We start from the raw sequence: 24,837 nt of genomic DNA, 5'->3' as shown, positions 1-24,837 counted from the left end.
TATCATTCGATCCTCCTTATCACAACAAACACGCAAAGCAGCGTTACCTATCAACCGTAGTATATTATCATTGAAATATTGCCACCCATTTTTTCCCCCACCGATAAGCTCGCCTTTACGCGATCAGCTCAAAATTATAGAGTCGCAATCCGACGCGGTTAATCCAATTCTTATCGACTTCTCAGACTTTCGGATTCCACGGTCCCGTTTGGTCCGGGTTGTCGTAACGAGATTCTCCCGCATTCCTGCGATCGTCATCTACACGTATCACGCACAATCTGCATTCCATATACTTGGATGCCGTCGTACCTGTTTCTTCCTTTCTTTTCGCCCTTTTCTTCGGTATTTCCACTCGGTTTCGACTTCTTTTCCGCGGTGGATGTTGCAGTCAATTAACCGCTAAAACGAGAATGTGCCGCAGAATTAGCGGAGCAATATTGAAGAGGTTTCTGTCTCGACAGTTTAGCAAGAGAAAATAGAGGCTAGAGGAGGAGGGGTGCTTTTAGGATGCCGTTTAGCAGGCCATTTATTCACGGTCTGGAAGGACGAGGCTTCGATCGCCGGTCCTCGGGGGAGCGATGAGCGAAATGTCAGCTCGAAGCGGAACCGGCACTTGCAAATTGAATATCCACCCTCTTCCACCATCCCCGTCTTCCTTCTTATGACGCTATTCTTCACTCCTGCTGTTACGATATTTTCATAATTTTCATTCTCGCATTTTAGAATAGAATTTTTTTTTTTAATCCAGATCGTGCGAATTTATTAATGACAACATGGATTTCTTTCTGCTATATTTTGAATGTTTTTGACACAAGTCAACACAAGTGTCGTTCTCTTTTTGTTGAATGTCTGAACGACGAGAAAGCTAAAATGATGCTTGTTTCGATTTGTGTCACTAAATGTAATCATCAAAATAATTGTTATTATTTAAAATATCGACAAAATAACGTGGAATTTTTGGGTAGGCAAATTTGTCCATAATATCATAAAATCTTCATTTGAATGTCTTTTTTTCCAAAATTGCAAATTCTAAATAAATATTTTTACGAAATTGTGTGATTATAGTCATTGAAAAAATAATTGTTATAATTTTAAACGTAGATAAAATAACATGTCATTTGCACATTTGCGAATATCGTAAAAATAATATTTAAATTGGAAATTGCGAATAAATATTTTTTATGGAACTATTTGATTTCGATTATATTCATATTTTTGTTGTAACTATAATTGAGAACATTATTTTTACGAAATATCATGACGAATCTATTCGCAAGTGAAAAGAAAAGCACTATTGTATAATTGCACAAATTGTTTCGAGTAATAAATCACCATTGTTAATTTTAAAAGTTGCTTACAATTTGAATATTTTACGGCTAATTCATTAAAGTATCTCAATATATATAATTTCTATTCGAATCGATTTACGAAGTGTATCAAATACGAATGGTCGTTTATTATTATCCTATTGCCGCGCGAATATTTAATCGCGAGCTGATATACTTGGTGTTTTACCGTCCATCGACTATCAATGATTGAAGCGGGTAGGGGAAAGAGAGAGGAGCAGGGAAAGAGAGAGAGAGAAGCTCTAAGCCTCTATTGAGTGCTAGCTTATAGACAACACGCGATACGAGCTTGGTTTGTCCAATCCTCTCTCGAACATCCTCACTGCGCACCTCGATTGTACGTCGATGTCTCGACGCTGCGGCTCGCAATTGTGGTCGAACAATGTTTCCGTCTTGCAGTTGGGTGCTTCGATTTGCCGCTCGCACGGCTGTCCGGAGACCGTGACGGCTTCGCCAAAGGAAAACATCGTTTAAAACGGCATTTAAAGTTAATAGTCGATTCTTGTTTATTCGGTATGTAATTAGAAAACAAAAGGCTCATGTCGGTATGGTGTTCAAATTGGCTCACATCATTCATGCGACGCAGGTATTTTTTTTATTTGTGTTCTTTTCTATTTTATTAATTTTTCCGGTTTTCTATTCGTTTACGATAGAGTTTGTATTATTATATATTATTGTTTATATTATTTATACTATTGTATATTTTTGTTTGTATTATTATACATTATTAGAATTTGTGATATAAATTTTCATTAGAGATATGATTAATGTTATTTTATTGAATTATTTAAACTTTTATTACACGATATGAAAATTATTGTTTAAATGTAATTACTTTTGTTAGAGATACTACCAATATTAATACTACCAATTATTATAAATAATTATTTTCGTTTTTGTTAATATTTTGTAAAAATTATCTTGTTATTATACGCATTAATTACTTTGTATATATATATATATATGATATGATATATTTAATTAGTATATCTATTTTATTATTTTCAGATTATTAGAGTTGCGTTTCAAGACCGATGATTGTTCGGCACGCAATTTGGGGGGGGACTACATATATTAGTTAATTATTATTAATTAATTTTAATTCTTGATAGTATCGCAGTAGTTTATATGTAAGCGATTAAAAGATCGCATTATATTAATTATGTTCTTATATTAACGATCTTTAGTATTGAATATATTTTATTATTATTATATAATACTACTATAATATAATATTATTATATAATACTACTTACAAATATGGTCGCAATTTTTCATTGCAGAGTCCCTTTGGCAATTTCGGGGAGTTCCTGAATAGCTCATATCCGGACGCTGCGGATGCCGGAAGCTTACCCGAGGAGTTGGATCCCTTTCCAGAACTGCAACTCGGGAATCCGCAGGGCGTGCCTCCGGTCGACAACTCTGTCCCGTCTCAACAAACTGTAGTAACTGTACACCATCAGCAACCATCGCAACCGCCACCACCACCACCACCATCCCTTCCTGAAGCTGATTCTCTTAGGTATGTAAACTATGCTTAAACTTCTGATATCATATCTGATATCTTATGTATAAATATCTTATAAGGATTTTTCAAGTAACATAAACAAATATTACATTATTATCAATGATATTAATTATTAAATGATATTAAGTGATTGAAGTTTTTCGACAACGAAACTGTCAGAGCTCATATAAAATGTTACGTATCTTTATGTTTGCAGTCCTACACCGTTACCGAGCTTCCAGGAGACCTACACACAACGATACACCAGGCAAGAGCTTCAGAGCCTCGGTCTTAAGATGGATGAATGCTATGACACCCCGGTATATACCTGCACTACTCATTATCCGACTGAATTCTCGGCTGTGGTGCCCTATCACGAGCAACAGCCACAACAGCAGCATCCTCATCACCCACAGCATCATCAGCAGGCTCCGCATCATCATCAAAGTTACTTCCCCACGGAATCGGTGCCCACCCCAGCAATAACGGCGATTGTACCCTCCAATCAACACCCAACCTACGGGGTGGCTGTCACCATGCCTATAGTTTACGCAGCACCATCAGTAATTGCCGTCGCCACTCCCGTAGTTCCTACCGATATCTGTCCCTCTGTCGATACCAACGTCATTGGTACTACTACAGTTGATACTATTCGGCCGCGAAGGGCGTCATTGCCCACTCAGAGATCAGAATCAGCAAGGTAAGATCTTTTATGAAATAAATATGTATATTTAATGAATAACTTTAAGTCTCATTGTGCTCCTCATTTAAATTAATAATATTTTAACGTGAAAGATAGAAAAAAATTTATAATATCTTTATTTCGTTCACTTATAATTTCAATTGCTAAGTTAAATCTATTTATGAAGTATATAAAACGGAAACAAAAACTTTTTAGTTAAAATTTTTTAATTTACATAACTTCAGAATAATAAGATAAATATTGAGCAATTCATCTAAATGCGCGTTTGTAATAGATCTTTACAATTTTGTTGTAAATGTTGGAAAGACACGCGAGTTCGGTTTCCGCGTTTATGATGCGTATTTCGAGGACACGAGACCAGACAGTTTTGGAAGAGTCCTTGTTCTGACTAGTGACGGGTTATAGATCAATGCGCGTCCTGTGTCATGTTAACAGTAGTGGGAGCACGGATTCCCCGAAGCCGCGCGGCGGCGGCGGTACCGCGAGTTCCACTGTCAGTTCACCGTCGCCCGGAAGCGGTACCAGTGGCGAACGCGCACCTCCGAGCCCGAGCCAGCTCTGCGCCGTGTGCGGTGACACCGCGGCCTGTCAGCACTACGGTGTACGCACATGCGAGGGCTGTAAGGGTTTCTTCAAGAGGACCGTGCAAAAGGGCTCCAAATATGTGTGCTTGGCCGAGAAGGCTTGCCCAGTCGACAAACGCAGGCGAAACCGTTGCCAGTTCTGCCGATTCCAGAAGTGCCTGATGGTTGGCATGGTCAAGGAGGTAAAGAACATGTATTGCATAATATATTTCGAAATATTTTCTCAAATTTGTTAGTTTTATAAAATTCACTCTCGACACTACAGCAACGGGTCATTTGGACTCGAAGCGAAAATGAACGATTCGTATGATTGGTACCGCATGAGGTATATACTAAATTGTAAAAAAAACTTTGAGTAAAGTAAAATTTCGTTTGCATTTTGTACTTTAAATTGTAGGTGTAATTTTCATAGCTATAATTGAGGATTAAGAAATTACAGATATCTATATTTCAGTGTGATTAATAAATAAACTCTTGATGGTTATCTAATAAAATATGTCAAAATTGCCTTTAAGATTTAAAATTAAACGAAAACTTATATATTAAATTTGATATTTGGAATTATTAAATTCGACGCTTTATAAAAAAAAACGAAGAAAAATATTGTAACGAGAATAAAATAATTACAATTTTAAAATAAAATAAATGTAGGTAACTTAATTTCGTACTTAATTGTTGGACAGGTCGTTAGAACAGATTCTCTGAAGGGCCGTCGAGGCAGGTTGCCTTCAAAGCCCAAGTCACCGCAAGAATCCCCACCGAGTCCGCCGGTCTCTTTGATTACCGCTCTGGTTCGCGCTCATCTTGACACAACGCCAGACAAGGCAAGCTTGGATTACTCACAGTACCGACAATCTAGACCGGGTGATCCACCAATAACCGAGGCCGAGAAGATTCAACAGTTCTACAATTTATTGACAACCTCGATCGATGTTATCCGAAATTTCGCCGATAAAATCCCCGGATTCACGGATCTAGTGCGGGAAGATCAAGTAAGCGATCATTTATCACATATATATAGAAACGAATAAGATAATATATTAGACCCCATAACGATTTAAAAATATAAAGAATAGTGCTTCCAAGATTACATAATTTTTACACAAAAGTCTTGAAGTTTGAATTCATGAAAATTTATTATTGCCTTTCTTCGCTGATTTTTTTTCGTCTCGAAAAATCGAGTACGTTTTTATTATATCACTGTTCAGTTATCGATTCTCAGGAAATATCCATTGGGAACTAACGGTTATAGAGATCGATAGCTTATACATTTTCTAAAAGGTCAGTCTTGACGAGCTTTTGACGCGGTCGGTTACTTGGCTGACTAGTAGACTGCTCGATAGAACGATAGACGGTAATTTGTTAATATTTCTATAATCAGAAAAGATTTTTGTTATTTGAGATTTGTCATCACATCTTAATAAAATTAGATTATTCTTTAGCATACATAAATAAAATATCTTCAGAACACCTTTTTGTTATCTCCGATAATAGTTTACGTGCTATGGATTATGTATTCGTATGTTAATAATTTCACAACGTAATCTGCTTTCAGGAACTGCTCTTCCAATCGGCCAGTCTAGAACTGTTTGTGCTCAGGCTGGCGTACCGCACGAACCCGGACGACACGAAGCTGGTCTTTTGCAACGGCGTTGTCCTCGCGTTGGAGCAGTGTCAGCGTAGCTTTGGCGATTGGCTGCACAGTATTCTTGACTTCTGCAAAGCCCTTCACTTCCTGGAAGTCGATATCAGCGCCTTCGCCTGTCTGTGCGCTCTCACCCTGGTTACTGGTTAGTGTTAGATTATAATTTCCTTGATTTCATGATCGAATGAATTGCCACAGTTGCGATTCTACTATCATAAATATTAATTACTTTTACGATCGAGCGCTATAGTTGTCATACATGCGGTTCTGCTGGTTATTTCTTTAACGGTACCTTCAGTCTTCCTTTATCCGGTTCACTTTACTGTGTTCTGGTTATATCGGCCGGCCTAAATAATTAATCCGTCGGATCATTTAATTATTGATGCTCCGACGAAAGGAACGACGATGTTCCTCGTTTCGCACGCGATCCGTTAGCAACCAGACATGCAGGTGTACGGTTTACAAGCGCGTCCAATCAGAATTTCCGTGTTTAGATAGCTACGTGTCGAAGGTCGAGTGACTGATATTATTGGAGTTTAATTGATTTATCAATGTTTCTTAATCTTGAATGTTAGTAGTGTAGTAATTAAATTTTCAGTTGTAATAAGTACATCATTAATATTAGAATTTTTTAAAACACAGGATTTTCATTATCTATATTCTCGCGATTTAATTTTCGAAAACAATGTGCAATGTAATCTATAGTTACGATTCAATATTAAAGTTTCCGTTATTTATGGAATGTTATATTGTTTTATAGAATTTGATGGCAATTCATAGATTCTGATTATACTATGTTGAGAAAACAGCGTTTCTCATTCGAGCCGACTCGTGTGCTTTCAGAGAGGTACGGATTGAAGGAACCGCAGCGCATGGAACAGCTGCAGATGAAAATTGTTTCGTCCTTGCGCGATCACGTGACCTATAATGCCGAGGCGCAGAGAAAGTCGCAGTACCTGTCATACCTACTGGGGAAGATACCGGAGCTGAGGAGCCTCTCGGTCCAGGGCCTCCAGCGGATCTTTTACCTCAAGCTGGAGGATTTGGTGCCGGCGCCACCCCTGATCGAGACGATGTTTGTCGGTAGCCTGCCCTTCTAAACCGAGCAGCCTCACCAGCACATAGAACAATTATTTTCTCAGACCCATGCGGTTGCGTTATCTTCGTTCTGATTGCATCCTTCTTAGTTCGTATTACACGTAGCTTTATTCTCTTCTTGCGTGTAACCTCGCGCGATCCCGCGGGTAACGTTCGGTTCTCGACGACGTCCTGATGACGTCCTCTCGCGCTCTGCGCGAAGGATAATTCTGAAAGGGCTCGTCGAGCGAAAAGAGAGCGAGGAGAGCTATCACTGGTCGTACGAGTGAGCGCGGACGGAAGCTGTCCGCGCGAACGCAGACGCTAAACTTAAGGGAAAGTTTATTGTACGTATGTATGGACGAATGAATGTATGCATATGTATGAGTGTGTAAACGGATGTATGCATCACGTGCGAACGTAAGTGTACAGAGTGTCCTGTAGGTTTCTGCATGCACGACGTGTCGGGTGGCGGGTGTCACACATCGCCGTTATACTATTAGTAGTAAGTGCACTACTATAGTTGCTGTTGTTGTGCTGCTGCTGGAGAGCGGATCGGCGCGAGATGACAGAACACGATGAGCGGATAAAGAAAGCGGGCACGAGGCGAGCTGCGGCGATTTCGCTATTCTCCCTTCTAGCTGTAGTAGATTTCGTGCGGACTTGGATGGACAGGGAGAGACATCTCTTTCTCTCTTTCTCGCAGGAAGGCTCTTCGCGCGAATTTTTCTCACTTTTCTACCTAGTTTGTACGAGGCTCTCCGTGCTCGGCTCGCCTCGTCGCTCCCACGGCCAACGCATGCGACCCGCCACTTCTTGGACACGCGTAAATATCTTTGGCAATACCTTGCCCGTCGCGGGGGAACGCATCGGCGATTCGCAACATATCAGAGCAACGACGGGGAGGGCGGACAATGCCCATCCGTCTTAACAGTAGATATAGGACGTGACTGTCGGTCGCGCTCTCGATGGCTGGACGATGCCGAGTGCAGATGTATCGATTGTTTGTTCGTACGCATAGCAAGAATCGATGCAATTCTATGTTACATCAAGTTAAGTATATTCTTTTATTTGTTCTTCATTATTTTATATGGTGGACATATCTGTTCCTGATGACGCGCGCTTTGTGTTCTCGAGGCAAATATGATTAAGTGCAATATGAAGAATATCAAATGAGAAACTCGACGGTGGAAATTGAGATGTAAAAGCGAAAGCTGTGAGTTTACGTGCATTTAAAAAGCTGCAGCGGGTTGCAATATGCGTCCCTCGGGTATCTATGCTAATGGAAAATGAGTTTAGGAGTGGCGCTATTATTTTATGAGTTTATGGTAAACAGATAAACTGTAGGAAAGTTGATAACTACTCGACTAGATACAATTTCAATCATAGTATTTTTATACACACTTTTTACACGTTTTAGATATGCGCATAATTTTTAATAATATTATTAAAAATTCAGTAAGAGTACTTCGGATGTCAGTTATCTCAAACCGTAAATGTTTACCAGACATTTTTGCGAGTATTTTATAAGTAGACACACCTAAAGAATAATTTAAAATAGCCTCTTTAAAAGTAGTTGATCAGAAGTCGTCAAGTAGAAGGGGGATAGCACATATATATATATATCTTAAAATTTTAATTATATATTTTCGAGAACAGAGTAGCGCGTATAAGTGGATTTCAAGTTCGCAGCCTCGCAACACAGTTTACATATTTTCACCCATATTTTTTATGGGATTTTTTTTACAGATTCCATGCGGTGATTACCGTGATTCGTAGAGTTCTTTTTTTTTTTCTCTCACGTAACGCACTCGCAAACGAGCTCGGCATTGTCAATGCCGTTCGAGCGCCGTCCGAAGCGCATGGTCGATATCGGTCGACTCTTTACCACTATTCTTGCGTTTATGTGATTTTAGAGAGCTAAGGCGAACAACCACGGGCTCGCCTCGCGTTTGGGAAAGTGAGAGAAATTTTCAATCCAGCACGAGACGGCAAGGCGGGCCCGGCTTAAAGTTACCTATTACGTTATGACATTTACTTTTTTAATCAAACTAACGTAGAGTGTCCTATTTATATACGTATAACGCGCCGCTACTACTACTTAACTACTACAACTACTACTTTACTATACCGTTATACTTACTACTACTTATTGATAGCGTTACTATTCTATGGCGTTACTACCACTACTACCACTGTTACCAGCGCTACCTTTACTACCACTTTGTGTTACCATTGTCTCGCTACAGTAAGCTTCGCCGTCGTTGTCGTCGTCGTCGTCGTTAAAACGCCCTTTATCACACTAGTATCCTACGATCGACGCGATAGACGGCAGAGGATGCTGATCGAGGCTTTCAAACAGGCGTCCTCGCCGCCAGAATTACCGCAGTCGACATGCATCTCTGTTTTTTGATGTATATCTTAATATTTTATCCACGTTCGAGTACCGTAAGATAAAGTAAGATTACATATATAGAGGAAATAACTTCGCATTGGAGTGAAAAGAGATTTCACGATTATTTTTCACCTATATATAATGTTGAGAGAATATATTTAAATATATTTAAATATAAAAATTTTACAGTACTTCTTCATTCGATTTCGCCTTTTATATCTTAATGAAAATATTATATATCTTAAAATTTTTATTTTATTATTATTATTATATATTAGTTATTACATTTTATATATTTTTTGTACGTTTTGTAGTTTTTAAGATTTCTTTTATAATTTTAGTTTTTTATTTTATTTACATCGAGAGAGATAATAATTCACGATAGTAAGCTTTAGTTTCAACCGTTATGGTTGCTTCAGTTAATTATTTTCTTAGACCACGTTAGATAATCCTGAGATCTATTTTTGTTCAGGCGTCGTTACCATTACCTGTGTAATCTTACGCCAACCACCGTCGCAACGCGATCCAAGCTTCTTAACACGACAGATCAGGCATTGTCCTTACATACATACACACATACACACATGTACACACATACATGAACAAAGATCACATTAATTACCTGTACGTGCACATTAGATATGATAATTACATGTGTATATGTTAATATAAAGTCGTGTGTATCCGCAAATGTTCGACGCTTCGCAGACATGGCGGAATCAATACCTGGATCGAATTCGTCTTTTACTAACTATCTACGATTATGGTTCCTCGTATTAATGTCTCTGTATTCTGTTTAGCGATATCGTTCGCGTGATGTTCTCGATTCGCGATCTCGTACACGATACAGTGCACGGAAGAAGTAATAATAAGAAGTAATCAAATACACTCGCGTTCAATTTCCGTCGCTGGAAACGGACATTTTTGCCTTTATTCGATCGATATGAAAGCTTTTGCTAATACTTCGGAAATGTTTTATCAATTCTTGTTGCTAATTGAAATTTAATGCTTTGCGGCCTGAAAATTTTACTTTCTAAAACTTTTGGAGCGAACATTCACTCTGCAGAGTGAAATCTCATTCCTAAAAATTGAAAATTGAGCTATTTCTTTCAAGATTGACTCAATTTTAACTCTTATTACAGATTCCACTCCAAAGAATTTAGAGAGTAGACACGAATAATTTTGTGTCAAGATAATTAGATCAGTTAAAAATTAATCTGGAGAAATCAAAGAAAATTATTTTTTTAAATATACTATATATTCTCCAGAAACACGATTACCACAATCACAATGAGATAATGTTAGCTATGACTAATAACATTTAATTGCCGATTGCATAGCTATAAAATAATTTTGGCCGTAAAGGATTAATTAATAATAATTGTATTGTGCTACTTGTTAATAAATATTAAATATAAAGGAACGGTTTCTTGTAAAAATTCAAGGTTCGCCATGACGATCATTTAATATTTGTGATGAGAAATTGACTATCTGGTCTTTAAATGAAAATGTTAAATATTCAACTGTTTACTGTAATTATATATCTGTGATAATATATTGGAGAATAATATTCAAATTTTATATAAATTACGATATAATATATCGTAATTATAATTATATATTTATCACATACATGGCGAACTCAATGGACACCGTTGCTACACTGGCCAATATGGCGCAATAATCTTATATACGTATCGCATATCTATGTGTCACGTTTGTCAATCACTAGCGATGACGTTTGAAATAATCAATCTTTATGCTCTATAATTACTCTTTTCACAAAGGAATAAGTTCCGTTTCCAGTGGGCGCAAAATTCGGTATTGATGCAAAAAAAAAATGCGCAATAGACGACATATCAAGTTCTTCCCTCAAAAAATAGCCATGTTTGTAAAAACGTTTCTCCGTGTACCAAATGATTCATTAATATAATATTATAATTCATTTACACGTCCACGTTTGCGGATGGATACGCGCGCAAGTGTTCAAAAGACAAATGCCCGGTAAGAATGCACGGTAAACAGGATCCGAGGGTATAAAAGTTTGTGCGACCCTTGCGATCGAAATTAAGATAACGCATGCGAGAGCGTCGATTCTGCTTCTGTTCGAAGAGCACAAATTTCAGAAGGGTTCGTTCTCGCTGAAGAAAACTAATTCGCGTCACAAAATCGATAGCAATAAGATAAGGAAGCTCTTTACGATACCAGACTGATGCCAATGTTCTGTCAGGATATTTGTAAAGAAAATAAGACTATTTATGAGCTATCGATTGAAGAGTTTTAGACATACAAAATCATGCCTTTTTAGAATTTTCTAAAAGTGAATACTTTTTGAGAATCCTCTTTAGCTTCAAGAGTAACAATGTAACAAATATTTTTAGGCATACAGAAACAATATTAATCGTTGAACTTTGAAATACATATTTACAAAATAATATCTCAGTAAATATAAATGTTTTCTTCCGTCCGTTGTGAAGATAAGTATTTAATAATGAAGTAGGACGAATTAAAAATTCCAGGAAAAAACTAGAAAAAAATAATTAGAAAAAAAAAAGAAAAATAATTTTGTATTAATGAAGATAGAATCAGAGGAAACGCATTGGCATCGATCTGTAGCAATATAATTAAAATGAAAATCATTTTTCACATTTATAAGAAAACGCTTTGGCGCAATTGGAACTCTCGAGGACGAGCGCTTCTTGCCTGATATTCTCGCCTTATATTCTCTTCATATCAGACTTCATTTTTAGACGGAACACGTAGAAAATCCTCGAACGGTAGAAATCGATTTTCTCGCTCGTGCAAATAAAGTGTTGAGTCCAGAGTAGATTTCGGGAGAGGAATTATCGGTCGCAGAAAGATCGAGATCGGAATTTTGCAAAGGGCTCGACTAGAACGAAGGAAACCCCGACGAGTTATGGCCTCCGTTACCTGGAAGATGGGGTTTCGTGGCGACGTATTTTTGTTCCTATATATCTTTTCTTAACGAGAGTCCGCGCAAAGAGAAAAGAGTCCGCGCGAGGCTGATGTCTTCCGCTCCTGATCGCGGAAAATCGTCCCTGGACCCAGCACTGCGGCGAATTATTTTTTATGAGAAAATAAAGAGTCATAAAGAAAACAGGCGAAAAGTAAGAGGAGCAAAAATCGATGGGCAAGTCGGATCGTTTGGGCGTGAATAGTAAGATATTCTCACGACAAAATGAACGAGATCGTCCCGATATTGTTATTTAAATCGATTATCTGTCATTACTGTAACGAAATAACAGTCAATTCCGTTAGGTGTAAATCTATCCCTTTTTCCCCGTTTCATCGATGTATGCAATAAATGTTCGATCAACAGATTATTTAATTTCTCTTCGAAATTTTGTTAATAAATTATTTTCTCGATTGACATTGTAACTGACTGAGTTTATTCGAGGGAATTATTTATCATTAATTCGTAAAGCGGCGGACGTTTGCGTACAGTGTGTTCCGCCGTGAAAACTACATATAATACGGAAGTTGTCGATTCTCTCTCTCCAAGAGTTCAAAATGATGGAAAGGTAATCAAGATGTCATAAAACACACATAATGTATTACTAATTACTTTCTAACTTCTCCTATATTTTTCGAATTAATTTAAAATTAGTCTGTCTCTGTAGCACTTTTTTCTCATAGTTATCAAATTTTTTTCATACAAGTTAATAAACTTTCTCTGTCATTCAGAATTCACTTTCTTGAGGTAGTTTTCATAATCATTGTCGAGGGAAGCACATTTATGTTGTGTTAACAAAAATTACGGGTATAACTTTGGTCTTTAATCGAATTAAAACATGATATAATTTGCTTATAATCTTTTATAAATAGCTTACAGATACAATTACAATTTGTCTATTAAATTCAGCGATTCGATGAAATTTTGATAAATAAGAATTATGATAAACAAGACAAATCTATTTCATGATGTTAATTAATCACTTTAATTATGAGATTATATAAATTTCACTGCTTCACTCTGTCGTACGAACGTCCGCACGCTCAGCCAAAAAAATCGTGTTTATAAATGTACGACAAATGTACTCGCTTAACATATACATATGCATCGTGAGAGATGAGCATTGCACCGAAAATAAATCTAGTAAATTAACACAAACGAACACGTGTCTACACAGACAGAGAAACAATGCGAATAGCAGCCAATAAATGTCCACGTAAGTGTCGCAAGACGATTCATACTAAAAGCACCAGATCTTTCGATCTATCGATATTTCTTCTACCTCTATCCTTTTTTTATATGCTGAAATCTTACGTGATGCATACGATCGAATTAATCATGAAACGAAGAGAAACGGAGGACGATCAAAGAAAATGACGGAAACGTCGGCGTATCGACGGCCGTACAACTTGACAAGTCGAAATTAATTGCATATCGCAAGAATGTGTGATCTCTCTGTGTGTGATTACGCGATCTAGGCATGAGAGAGAGAGAGAGACATAGAAAGAGAGAGGGAAAAAGAAAAGGAGAGAAAGTGTGAAGCAGGTGTAACTGCAACGGCTGACAATAAAGAAATCGCGGAAAAGGAAAATAATTTGAGCTGATCGTATAGATGCTTTCATCCGTACGACCGTCGAGGGGTGATGCATAAGCATACAAAAACATCACATGAATATGTATCACTGTGTAATATCGTTCTCAAATATTGATACACATTTACCCACGCGCGCGCGCACATTTATGGAATCTTTTCTTACAGATATAAATAAATATATTATATATATATAAATAAATATATATATGTATACATATATATATATATAAATACATATAAATATATATATATATACTTTCGATATATACGACGAAGAGGCAGTTCAAAGGCAAGACGCAAGAACAAAGAAATTATGACGATTATATTTTATAAATAAAAAAATTGACATGTGATATAGATGGTAAGGCACGCGAGAATGCGTTGCGATGCATTATGAAAGCAAATGTATTCTGTATATCGTTTCATTAAATCTACTAAAAGGACGGACCGACTAGTCTTTCTTTCCTTTCTTCGCATCCCCCTTCCCCCTTTTTTCTGTCTATTTTCGAGCTAAGTCTACTTATAACAATCCCGAGATGCGTCCAAAAGTTTTTTATTCAAGGGTAGCTTTTCACAATAACCCTTACTTCTTCGAAATTCGTACACCTGGCCGTATAACTCTTAGCACGTCACACCGGTTCTCTAATAGAACTCAAATAAGCGAACGAACAGTATTGGGGTGCAGATGTCGATGCTGTTTTGCGTAATGTTTTATTTATGAATGTTTTTTATTGATAACGAATGAAGGCGAATAATCACAAAGAATACTTCTGATCGTCGGCTAATTAAGAGAAAACTGTTCGAAATTTTGATGGATATGTCACATTATAAATTAGTAAGTAATGCAATGTTAAAACTGCGTTATCGCGGATTTGTATGAAATCATAAGGTTCTTGGAAAGATTATTCTAAGATATAATATTATCTAATAATTTTATTTTTAAAATACGTTCTCTATATGTAAACCAAGATATGTTTAAATAAGGGAATAAAAGTATCTAATAAATAACTTAAATTTAATGAAATAAAAACTATGATAATAAATGTTAATTAAATAATGAAAATTATACCAAATTTTCTTATTATCGTTTGATAAGTAATCATAATACTTTTTTAAATAAATAATAAATAAACGATTTATTATTTAAATTATTTATATATGGAAAGAAAAATTTGATCAAAATAACTAAAAATTTAAGTAGATAGAAGACACATTTAAGCATATTGTTACAAATTTTGATATTTTAACAATCAGTTTAAATATTCTATATAATTATTTTAATATTTTGAGTACAACAAATAATTTATTTAGATTTGTATAGTCCACTAAATTTTTAAGTACTTTAACAAACTCATTCATTCCGAACAATCGTACAGGGAATCATATTCTTTCATTTATATTATATTATATTGAATATCTAATGAGATTTTATTTGAATTGAATATTACATGACAATTATTGCGTTCTTAACATTGGTAATTATATTTAATAATTACAAATATTAAAGGCGTAATAATTATCATATTGATATTCAAACAATTATCGGTGATATAAAATTATTACAAAACTGGCATATTTTTGAAAAGTCAACTTATTTCGATTAAATTTTATAACAAAATTATAGATAAATAAAATAAAAAAGTATACATAAATATTCATAGAAGATAATCACATATCTTTCTGAGAGGGAAGGAGGTATCGAGTAACAGTTCGTCGATAAATTTTCACTGATCCATACATTGGAATATTGTCGTAATTATTCATTGTTGAAATATTAAACACGCCTCAACACTAGATTTTACAATTAGTTCAATTTTGTTCAATAATTTATCATTAAAAACTATTGCACATAATAACGTTACATTAAGTACATCATACAAAATTGGAATCTTTGAGAAGGCATATTATTTCCTGACGTTGTCGAAATTCTGTGATATTACAGTAATATTGCACAACGTGCGTGCAATATTACAATTTTGCAACGAGAACAAGATATATTTGTAACATTTTTCATCATTTCTTATAATATATTGATTTATTCAGTCAGGAATATGTCTAGCTAAAAACGGCCAAATTCGAATCACTGAAATACAAATGCGACAAAATCGCAATTTTCTGGGCACGTATTATCCCACACAGCACAAGGAGCTCCCGGGGAGCTCATAACATTTTTGTAATCTTCATTTAAGCTTAAAATGAACTAGCACGCAGCTCCCCGCCTGTATTCTGTAACTCGTTAAGGCAGTTAACGACATCGTTGCGCAGCTTTTTATACCATAAGATATCTGCGCAACGATGTCGTTAACTGCCTTAACGAGTTACAGAGAATACAGGACCAGGAACTCCTATGTCCGCATTTGTGAGTTCCCTGGGAGCTTTATTTATATCGCAAGGAACTCTTTTTAAGCTCTCTGGAAGCTCGTAAAATTTTTTGTGTAAGCTTTATTTTAATTTCTAAAGATTTATCTTAATTTCGTTTGGAGCTCTGCTCGCAGGGATCTTTTTTTGTCGAATCGTGTAAGCTCCACGGGAGTTCAGCATTATGAACTCCCTGATGGGAGTTCATTTTGTCGAATTTTATAAGCTCCCCGAGAACTGAGCGAAATGAACTCCTAGGAAACTTAAACGGAGTTTTGTGCTGTGTGGGTGGATTTGTTCAGATTCTAATCGGAATTATTCCGTTTTCCTTAAAAAATACAGAAACATAAGAAATAATTATGAATAATTTCGATAAAAATCCATTCCAAATAATTTCAAATACATTTAAACATTGGCGTCTTCATTTTTTAAAATTGTTTTCTTCTATTGTTCATTTCTACGAATGTAAATTAACTTTAGAAGCAGAGAGAAAAAGATAAAGAGTAAGTTAAAATTAATCTTTAATGTCTATTTTTACTTATATATATATAGATTAGCTTTAACTCACTTTTCATCTTTTACTCAGTTTTGAACTAGAAATAGCGAAAGAAATAAGAAGCAAATGAAATTGAGATTAAAGCTAATCTATCATAAATAATAATTGATATATATTATATATATATATATTTTACAAGTTGATTTATTCTTTATCTAAGAATTAGAAAAAAATATAGTATCTATAATAAATCCTTCCTTTTAATTGACTTGTACAAATAATTATACATACACACTTCTGAGACTGCAAAATTATTTTTGCACACAGACAACCAACTCTCTTTACATGTCTCTGACTGCAGTATAGTACAATATACATCAGACAAGGAGTCGCGTCACTTTTTGCAATAGACAATGAGGGAAAGACAAGTAAAGGGAAAGAGTTTTATATAATAAATATCTGTGTCAAATAAAAAAATTATTCGACAATTTTTTTTCTGAGACAGATGTGCAATATATATAATGTATGGTTTATTTAGCTCTGCAAATATTTCGAACCACTTTGCTTGACCAATCGAAAAAAAGAGTTCTAATCGACCTATCAAAAAATGTCTCGAAGCATTTGTAGCATCAAATGGACCACAGCCATATAGCTAATACAGAATCTATTTTGAGTATTTCTAAACAACCCGAACTGTTTAATTATCAGACTTATTGTTCAGTGAGTTGCTGCAACGTTTTTACATTTACAAAGCGACGGTTTACAGATAAATTATAGTAAACGTTTGTAAATTAAGTGTTGTGTCATGAAAGAAAAGCGACGCTCGCGCGGAAAATTGATTTCAAACGTTACGGAACGTCGAAAAACCCACCAACGGTCAATTCTTGCGCAATAGGATATCGCGCGACCAATGCGATTGCTCACAGCAGTACCAGGTGGCGCGCGCGCATCGGTCGGTGCATGCGCAGTTCTTCGCTGAGATGAGAAAATAGTTCGTTTTCGCGAAAACACGATATAATCGCGAGATAAACGACAAAAGGCACAATGGCGGCTTTGCGCTCGGGATAATCGTCGCGATCGTACTGAATTTTTGTTGCTTGTCAACAGCGAGTTACGTTATCCACCGTGACGTATTCACGGTTCGTTCGTAGCGAGCGCGAGAATCTCAAAGATCGCCGGATATCCCTACGCCGCACGTTGTTAGCGAAGGAAACGCGAAATATCGAAGGAGAGAGCGAGAGGGGGCGATAAATCGCGCAAGCCGGGCTCCGCGAGTGCGAGGGAGACGAAAGAAACGGAGATCGGCCCGCCAGGCAGGAAGTGGAGTGTCGGAGTGGGGGCAACGTCGAAGGCAGTTGAGTCGGTGGTGGTTACATGTGGATATCCGCCGGTGACGAGAACTTTCCTATCAGGGAGCAGACGTTAACTTCCTCGCGTCGAATCGCGGGAGCCGTGACTTACCACGCCGTGAACGAGAGTAATCCGCCGTTAACCATGCAGATGGACCCGACGACGTTGCAGCTGATCCAAGTCCTCGAGAGGACCGTCTCGTCGGGTGAGTGTCGGAGTCGTACCATCGTGGCGACGTCACAGGGACCGGCGGGCTGCCTTCTTCCATTCAGGCGTCTTCTCGTCATTTCGCTCGATCGGAAACGTGGCGTTGACGCGATGCCGACGCAGCGGCGACGGGGCGGCTGCGGCTACAACGAGGGCGATGGCGATCCCGATCTGGAGCACGCGAGAGAAATATCGGATGAACCGCGTGCGCGTCATCGTTCTTGGTTTTCGTGAGCTCGTCGCAACGTGCTCGCATCGGATGGCCGCCGTCTATAGCCGATAATGCAATTTTTCCAGCGACACACGTCCGCCGTCGTTGTCTCGTGGACGGGACCATGAGCCATTTCGCATGCTGTTAGGCGCGATATCGCGCCTGATCGCGCCCCGTCGTGCTGTTGCTAGGCGCTTTGTTCGCCGTCGGAAAAGTATTGTCTCGTGCGACGGTTGCTGATATTCGCAGGCATTGGCGCGACACGCATCGCGAGGCGCCTCGTTTTCGTCTAACCTACGGTTTTTTTTTTTACGATTTCTTGCTTTTTACACATTCTTGGTGCACACGATGCTTTTTCTTAATTCTTTACTACACACCGACGGATTGTTCGTGTCCTAGATTAATTTTCACCACACTTTTACAAAAGTTATTAAGTAATTCTTACTTTAAGAAAGTATGTATAAGGTGTACTAAAAAATTGTGCATAAATATTATAACTAATTACTTGCTCCTATAGTGCATTTTGTTTCGTGCATGAGACGCATGATGTATCATTTTATTCTTGTTAGTCATTAAGTATATAGGATACAATGATACATTATGTCTGTTTACGTTGTTTAAAATCTCTCAATTATTGCATTTAAAATGAAATAAATACATATTTGGGCATTGAAGAGAAAAAAAGTAAAGATATGAGTACAGAAAGTACAAACCAGTGGCAATATGAATAGATCAATTATGTTTATCGCATGCACGAAACAAAATGTACTCTCATATCCGTTTTTACTAATATATATATATATATAGAGTTTAATTTTAATCTTTGTTCAACTAATTCTTTATCTTATTCTAGTTTCAAGAATTAAGAAAAAGATGAAGAATAATTTAAACTGAGATTAAAGTTAATTTACATTAGAATATAGGTATTAATATAAAAAAAAATGCACAGGATATAAATAATCTAATTGTATGTATCGAGGGTTAATATGCTTAATATTAATTGTGATATGCAAATTTAATATGTCTGTTGCATTTTCAGACAAGAATGAGCTCGTGGCAGCGCAAACTTTCCTGCAGCAGGCAGCCGAAACCAATCTCGTGAGTATAAATTTGCTATTGTGTTGCTATGAGATTTATAATCTCATCGGTATGTCTGTTTTAGCATGAATTTGTGCAACGACTCAGCGCTGTGCTGGTTACAGTCGGTGCGAGCCCTGTTGCCCGCATGGCAGCGGGCTTACAGCTCAAAAACCAACTTACCTCCAAGGATCCTGATATGAGATTCCAATATCAGCAGCGTTGGCTTACTATCCCTATTGATATGAGGGAATATATCAAGAAAAATGTAAGAAAAGTGTTATATTTATCATATTTTTTCATATTCTTTTAACATTTCAATCTATTTGATTTTATGTAGAGATAACATTCTCCTTCTTCTAAAAATTATAATTATATATTACTAAAAGTGAGTACAAAATAGAAATGTTTTTATTTTGTCTTTATACTCTAACTCTTCATTTTATTTTTATGTTTATACTTACTTGTAATCTTATTTTTAGGTAGGTAAGTGATAAGATAGTAAGGTGATACAATTTTGAACAAAATAAGATTTGAATCTAATTTCGTGGTGCAAATTTGATAACACAAAATAATGGTTTTTAATTATTTTGAAATAGACAAGATGTTTTTTAAATAGATTTTTGAATACTAAAAACGATATCGCATGTTAAATTTTATTAGCACGTCGTTTCTAAAGTAATAGATATTTTATGTGTAAATAATGGATTTTTACGATATTTGGCACATTAATTTGAAATTCTGATAAGAAGTTATGAATGCACTGTTTATCTCCTGTAAAATGCATTTTTTTATTTCAATATTTTGTTTTTAGTCTCATTATGAAAGATTTAAATATAAATTTTTTTAGAGAGAGAGAGAGAGAGAGAGAGAGAGAGAGAGAGAGAGAGAGAGAATTTTTCCACCTGTACCTTCAATATTTTGTAAAAGCATTAACAAATGTTTTGAGATAAAAGTTATATGATTATCTGTGTATATGTATCGATAGTCACAAATTGGAATTAGTATATTTAATCGTCATAGGCGGAAAAGTTATTATCTTAGAAAAATCTTGTATTTAAATTCTGCATAACATTGGTAAAAAGTAAGATACTGGGAAAAATGTATTTTGTGTAACAGAAGAGCAATACATTCATAATTTCTAATCAGAATTTCAAGGTAACATTTACTTTTTTAACAAAAAAATATCATCAGAAGAATCATTTTTCCATTCCGAAATGGAAACTTTGAATATTGAATTTTTATAGTAATAGAAATAGTAATAATAAAAAATTGTCACTCAAAAAGTAACATTTTTCAGAGTGTGTTAAATATATTGGTCAATTATTTTCCTTTATGCACAGAGAAGTATATTTATTTTTGCAGATTTTAGGAGCGTTGGGAACGGAAAACAATAGGCCAAGTTCTGCGGCACAATGCGTCGCTTATGTTGCTGTTGCCGAGTTGGCAGTCGGGCAATGGAGCGAATTAATTCCATTGTTAGTCAATAATGTTGTCAACCCGTCCAGTACCGAGATGATGAAGGAGGCTACTTTAGAGACTATCGGATATATCTGCCAAGAAATCGACAGCGAAGTGCTAGTATCACAATCAAATGAGATTCTTACTGCTATTATTCACGGTATGAAGGGTTCCAGCACATCAAATCACGTTCGACTAGCCGCTACAAGCGCTTTATACAATTCTTTGGAGTTTACCAAAGGAAATTTTGAAAAAGAGGTTAATATTATTAATATCATTGACACGAATCATTTTTGTATTTAATTTATGCAATAAATAACAATGTTTTGACCTTTTAATCCTATATCTAGACGGAACGAAACTTCATAATGGAAGTAGTATGTGAAGCTACTCAGTCTACCAATACTCAAATCAAAGTGGCTGCGTTACAGTGTCTTGTGAAAATTATGTCACTGTATTACCAGTACATGGAGCCATATATGGCTCAAGCATTGTTTCCTGTAAGTGTCATTTGTATAGACTTTGATCGTTTTTCCAAAATATTTTGTATTAAATATAGCATACTAAAAATAATGCATATTTTATTAATGAAATTTATATTCTAGATTACATTAGAAGCTATGAAATCTGATATTGATGAAATAGCACTTCAAGGAATAGAATTTTGGTCTAATGTATCTGATGAAGAAGTGGACTTATCAATGGAAGAAGGAGAGGCATCAGAAGGAGGTCGCCCACCGCTAAAAGTTTCGCGGCACTATGCTAAGGGAGCTTTACAGTACTTAGTACCAGTGTTGATGAAGAAATTAACTAAGCAAGAAGAATTTGATGATGAAGATGATTGGAATCCTTCGAAAGCTGCTGGAGTTTGCTTGATGTTGCTGTCATCTTGCTGCGAAGAAATAATTGTTCCGTTCGTTCTTCCTTTTGTCAAGGATAATATTAAAAGCCCCGATTGGAAGTATAGAGATGCGGCTCTGATGGCGTTTGGATCGATTTTGGGTGGTTTAGAGCCTACCACATTGAAACCGTTAGTGGAACAAGCCATGCCAACTCTCATTGAGCTGATGTATGATAGTAGTGTAGTCGTCCGTGATACTGCGGCGTGGACATTTGGCCGTATATGCGAGATGATTCCAGATGCCGCAATCAACGAAACCTATCTAAAGCCATTGTTGGAATCTTTGGTGAACGGGTTGAAGGCAGAACCACGGGTTGCTGCCAATGTATGCTGGGCATTCACAGGATTAGCAGAAGCGAGTTACGAGTCTGCTGAAGCAAGCGAAGACGGCAATCAACCGGAGACGTACTGCATGTCACAATATTTTGATTATATCATTCAACGACTTTTGGAAACTACTGATCGACCAGATGGGGCTCAAGCGAATTTGAGATCTGCTGCTTATGAGGCTCTCATGGAGATGGTGAAGAACTCACCGCGTGACTGTTATATAACCGTACAAAAAACTACGATGGTGATACTTGAGCGGCTGCAACAGGTATTGCAGATGGAATCGCACATACAAAGTCATTCGGATCGTGCCCAATATAATGATTTGCAGTCGTTGCTTTGTGCGACTTTACAATCTGTCTTGCGTAAAGTCACCACAGAGGACGCTCCGCAAATTTCCGATGTGATAATGACCGCTCTGCTTGCCATGTTTAGCTCGAACTCCTGCAAATCAGGTGGTGTACAGGAGGATGCACTCATGGCTGTCTCGACCTTGGTTGAAGTATTGGGCGAGGGTTTCTTAAAGTATATGGAGGCATTCAAACCTTATCTCTGTCTCGGCTTGAAAAACTATGCCGAATATCAAGTGTGTTGCGCAGCGGTCGGTCTCACCGGTGACATTTGCCGTGCTCTCAAGAACAAGATGCTTCCTTATTGCGATGAAATTATGACTTTGTTGTTGGAAAATCTAAGCAATAACGCCGTTCATCGCTCAGTTAAACCACAGATCTTTTCGGCCTTCGGTGACATCGCCATGAGTATCGGACCGGAATTTAAAATCTATTTGGAGGTTGTATTGCAGACATTGGCGCAAGCGTCGCAGGCTAACGTAGATAGAAGCGATTACGATATGATCGATTATCTCAATGAGTTACGCGAGGGCGTACTCGAAGCTTATACTGGCATAGTTCAAGGTCTCCGCGGTGATGGGAATAATTGTTCGGACGCTGCTATTTCTCTTATCGAGCCGCAAGTGCCGTACATCATACAATTTATTACCTCGATAGCGCAAGACCGTGAACATTCCGAGGGTAATATTACGGCGGCGGTAGGTCTGCTAGGCGATCTCGTCATGGCATTTGGAACCAAGCTGTTGCCCGTGGTGGATACCGATCCGCTTAATGATTTGCTGGCCAAGGGTAAGAAGTCACGCACTCATAAAACTAAACAGCTGGCGAGCTGGGCTGCGAAAGAGATTCGAAAGCTCAAGACTTCTGCTAACTCTGCTACGTCCAGTTGGTGAGTACCTTTTTTTTTATATTCTTTCATTTAAGCGCTGTTTCTAATTAATTCGCAGAATTCTCGATGCGATTTGATCAATTTAATCGACGCGTGATGCACTAACACTGCATATTATTTTGAGTTTGATTTTAGTTCGTATTTCGTAAAAGGGATGAGATTTTATCTTCATTATTTTTGTTGTACCTTTTCTTGCGCTTTTCCGCACTCCGTCTTTATCATGCATATTCGTATTTTACTATATCACCGTACATTCTTCGGTTGTTAAGTTTAACTGGCGAGCTTTTCATAGCAAGGATAGGATGTAGTTAGGATAGAATTATTAGAGGAAACGAGAAGGGGGAGGGCGGAAGATAGAGAGAGAATGAAAGCGAGAGAAAGAAAGAGAGAAAGAGAGAGAGCGCACGTGAGCATTGAAGAATCACTTCAATGTTGATAGGAATGCACTATCTTTTGTCGTAGCGTTGTTTTCTATCCCTCGGATTCCCCGTGTACGCGATTTGAAAGATCCGCTCGAAATTCCCCCTCTCCGAAAAGAACAAGCACCGATGAGCGACGGTGATTGATATTTGGCTCGCTTTTGTTGTTTACAGATCACCCCACGGTTGTACTGTCATGCAATTTGATTTGACTAGAAAGCTATCAAACACAATACAAAGACAACAAGATTGGATGGTGCGGATGCGAGTTGATGGATGTGCGTGAGTTCCGAAGCGATGATGACGAGATGAAGTGATGAGTCTGCACGTGTCCCTATCTGGCGACGGTATTTTATTGATATAATATATCGGTGTCGAGCGCATCTCATGATATGAGAGAAAGGTATTTTTAGCGAGAAAGCGAGAGCGATAGAAAGTGAGAATGAAAGAGAGAGAATGAGAGAATAAAAAAAAATAAATACCTGTCTGCCGGATGCCGACAACGGATGATGAGGAGTACAAGTGGATGTTGCCGATGAATGAATCAAGGTCAAGTGAAAAGCCTGCCGAGAAGAGAGAAATAATTCTGGTTGCAAGTGTGTCTGGTATAAACAAGCCTTGCGGCTTTTATCTGCGTGATTGATATATTAAAACCCATGAAGAGAGAAAGAGATAGAGGACAACTTCGATGAACGATTACCGTGAGCAATGAGAAAAATAAACGGAAGAAGACATGAGAGAGCGCGACAGGAATACCAAGCAAGATGGATGGAGAGTATATACATATGAGTGAGGGAGAGTGAGAGTAAGAGACTCAGGGAGAATTTCTGAAATAAAGTGTTAGCATGTTAGATACAAAAGAGACTGAATGAAAAGTGTAGTAAAGTATATGATATTATTATGCGCGTGTGTATATGTATGTGAGTGTATGTGTGTGTATGTATGAGAGAGAGAGGGGGGGGG

The 24,837-nt window shown here is 37.1% G+C and overlaps 2 protein-coding genes across 2 annotated transcripts in view; both read left to right on the top strand.

Annotated features, from left to right (window-relative positions):
- The window catches only part of Hr38 (Hormone receptor-like in 38), a 63,992-nt gene extending 57,107 nt beyond the window's left edge, over window positions 1–6,885 (top strand). Inside the window, exons 3-8 of the mRNA XM_018551546.1 lie at window positions 2,630–2,868; window positions 3,071–3,553; window positions 3,992–4,322; window positions 4,824–5,132; window positions 5,696–5,930; window positions 6,629–6,885. Of these exons, the coding sequence (XP_018407048.1) occupies window positions 2,630–2,868; window positions 3,071–3,553; window positions 3,992–4,322; window positions 4,824–5,132; window positions 5,696–5,930; window positions 6,629–6,885 (1,854 nt within the window). The remainder of the gene's footprint in view (window positions 1–2,629; window positions 2,869–3,070; window positions 3,554–3,991; window positions 4,323–4,823; window positions 5,133–5,695; window positions 5,931–6,628) is intronic.
- Window positions 6,886–18,053: 11,168 nt separating this feature from the next.
- Fs(2)Ket (Importin subunit beta Fs(2)Ket) lies at window positions 18,054–23,459 on the top strand. The gene is made up of 6 exons (XM_018551519.1): window positions 18,054–18,234; window positions 19,487–19,545; window positions 19,610–19,792; window positions 20,890–21,243; window positions 21,336–21,485; window positions 21,591–23,459. Exons 1-6 carry the CDS (start codon window positions 18,054–18,056, stop codon window positions 23,457–23,459), a joined length of 2,796 nt encoding a protein of 931 aa, XP_018407021.1.
- Window positions 23,460–24,837: the final 1,378 nt, after the last annotated feature.

The sequence above is a fragment of the Cyphomyrmex costatus genome, unplaced genomic scaffold (genome assembly GCF_001594065.2).
Source record: "Cyphomyrmex costatus isolate MS0001 unplaced genomic scaffold, Ccosl1.0 scaffold141, whole genome shotgun sequence".
In the NCBI taxonomy this organism is placed as follows: Eukaryota; Metazoa; Arthropoda; class Insecta; order Hymenoptera; family Formicidae; genus Cyphomyrmex; species Cyphomyrmex costatus.
Note: the sequence above shows the minus strand (reverse complement) of the source record. Positions and strands in the feature narration are given on the sequence as shown.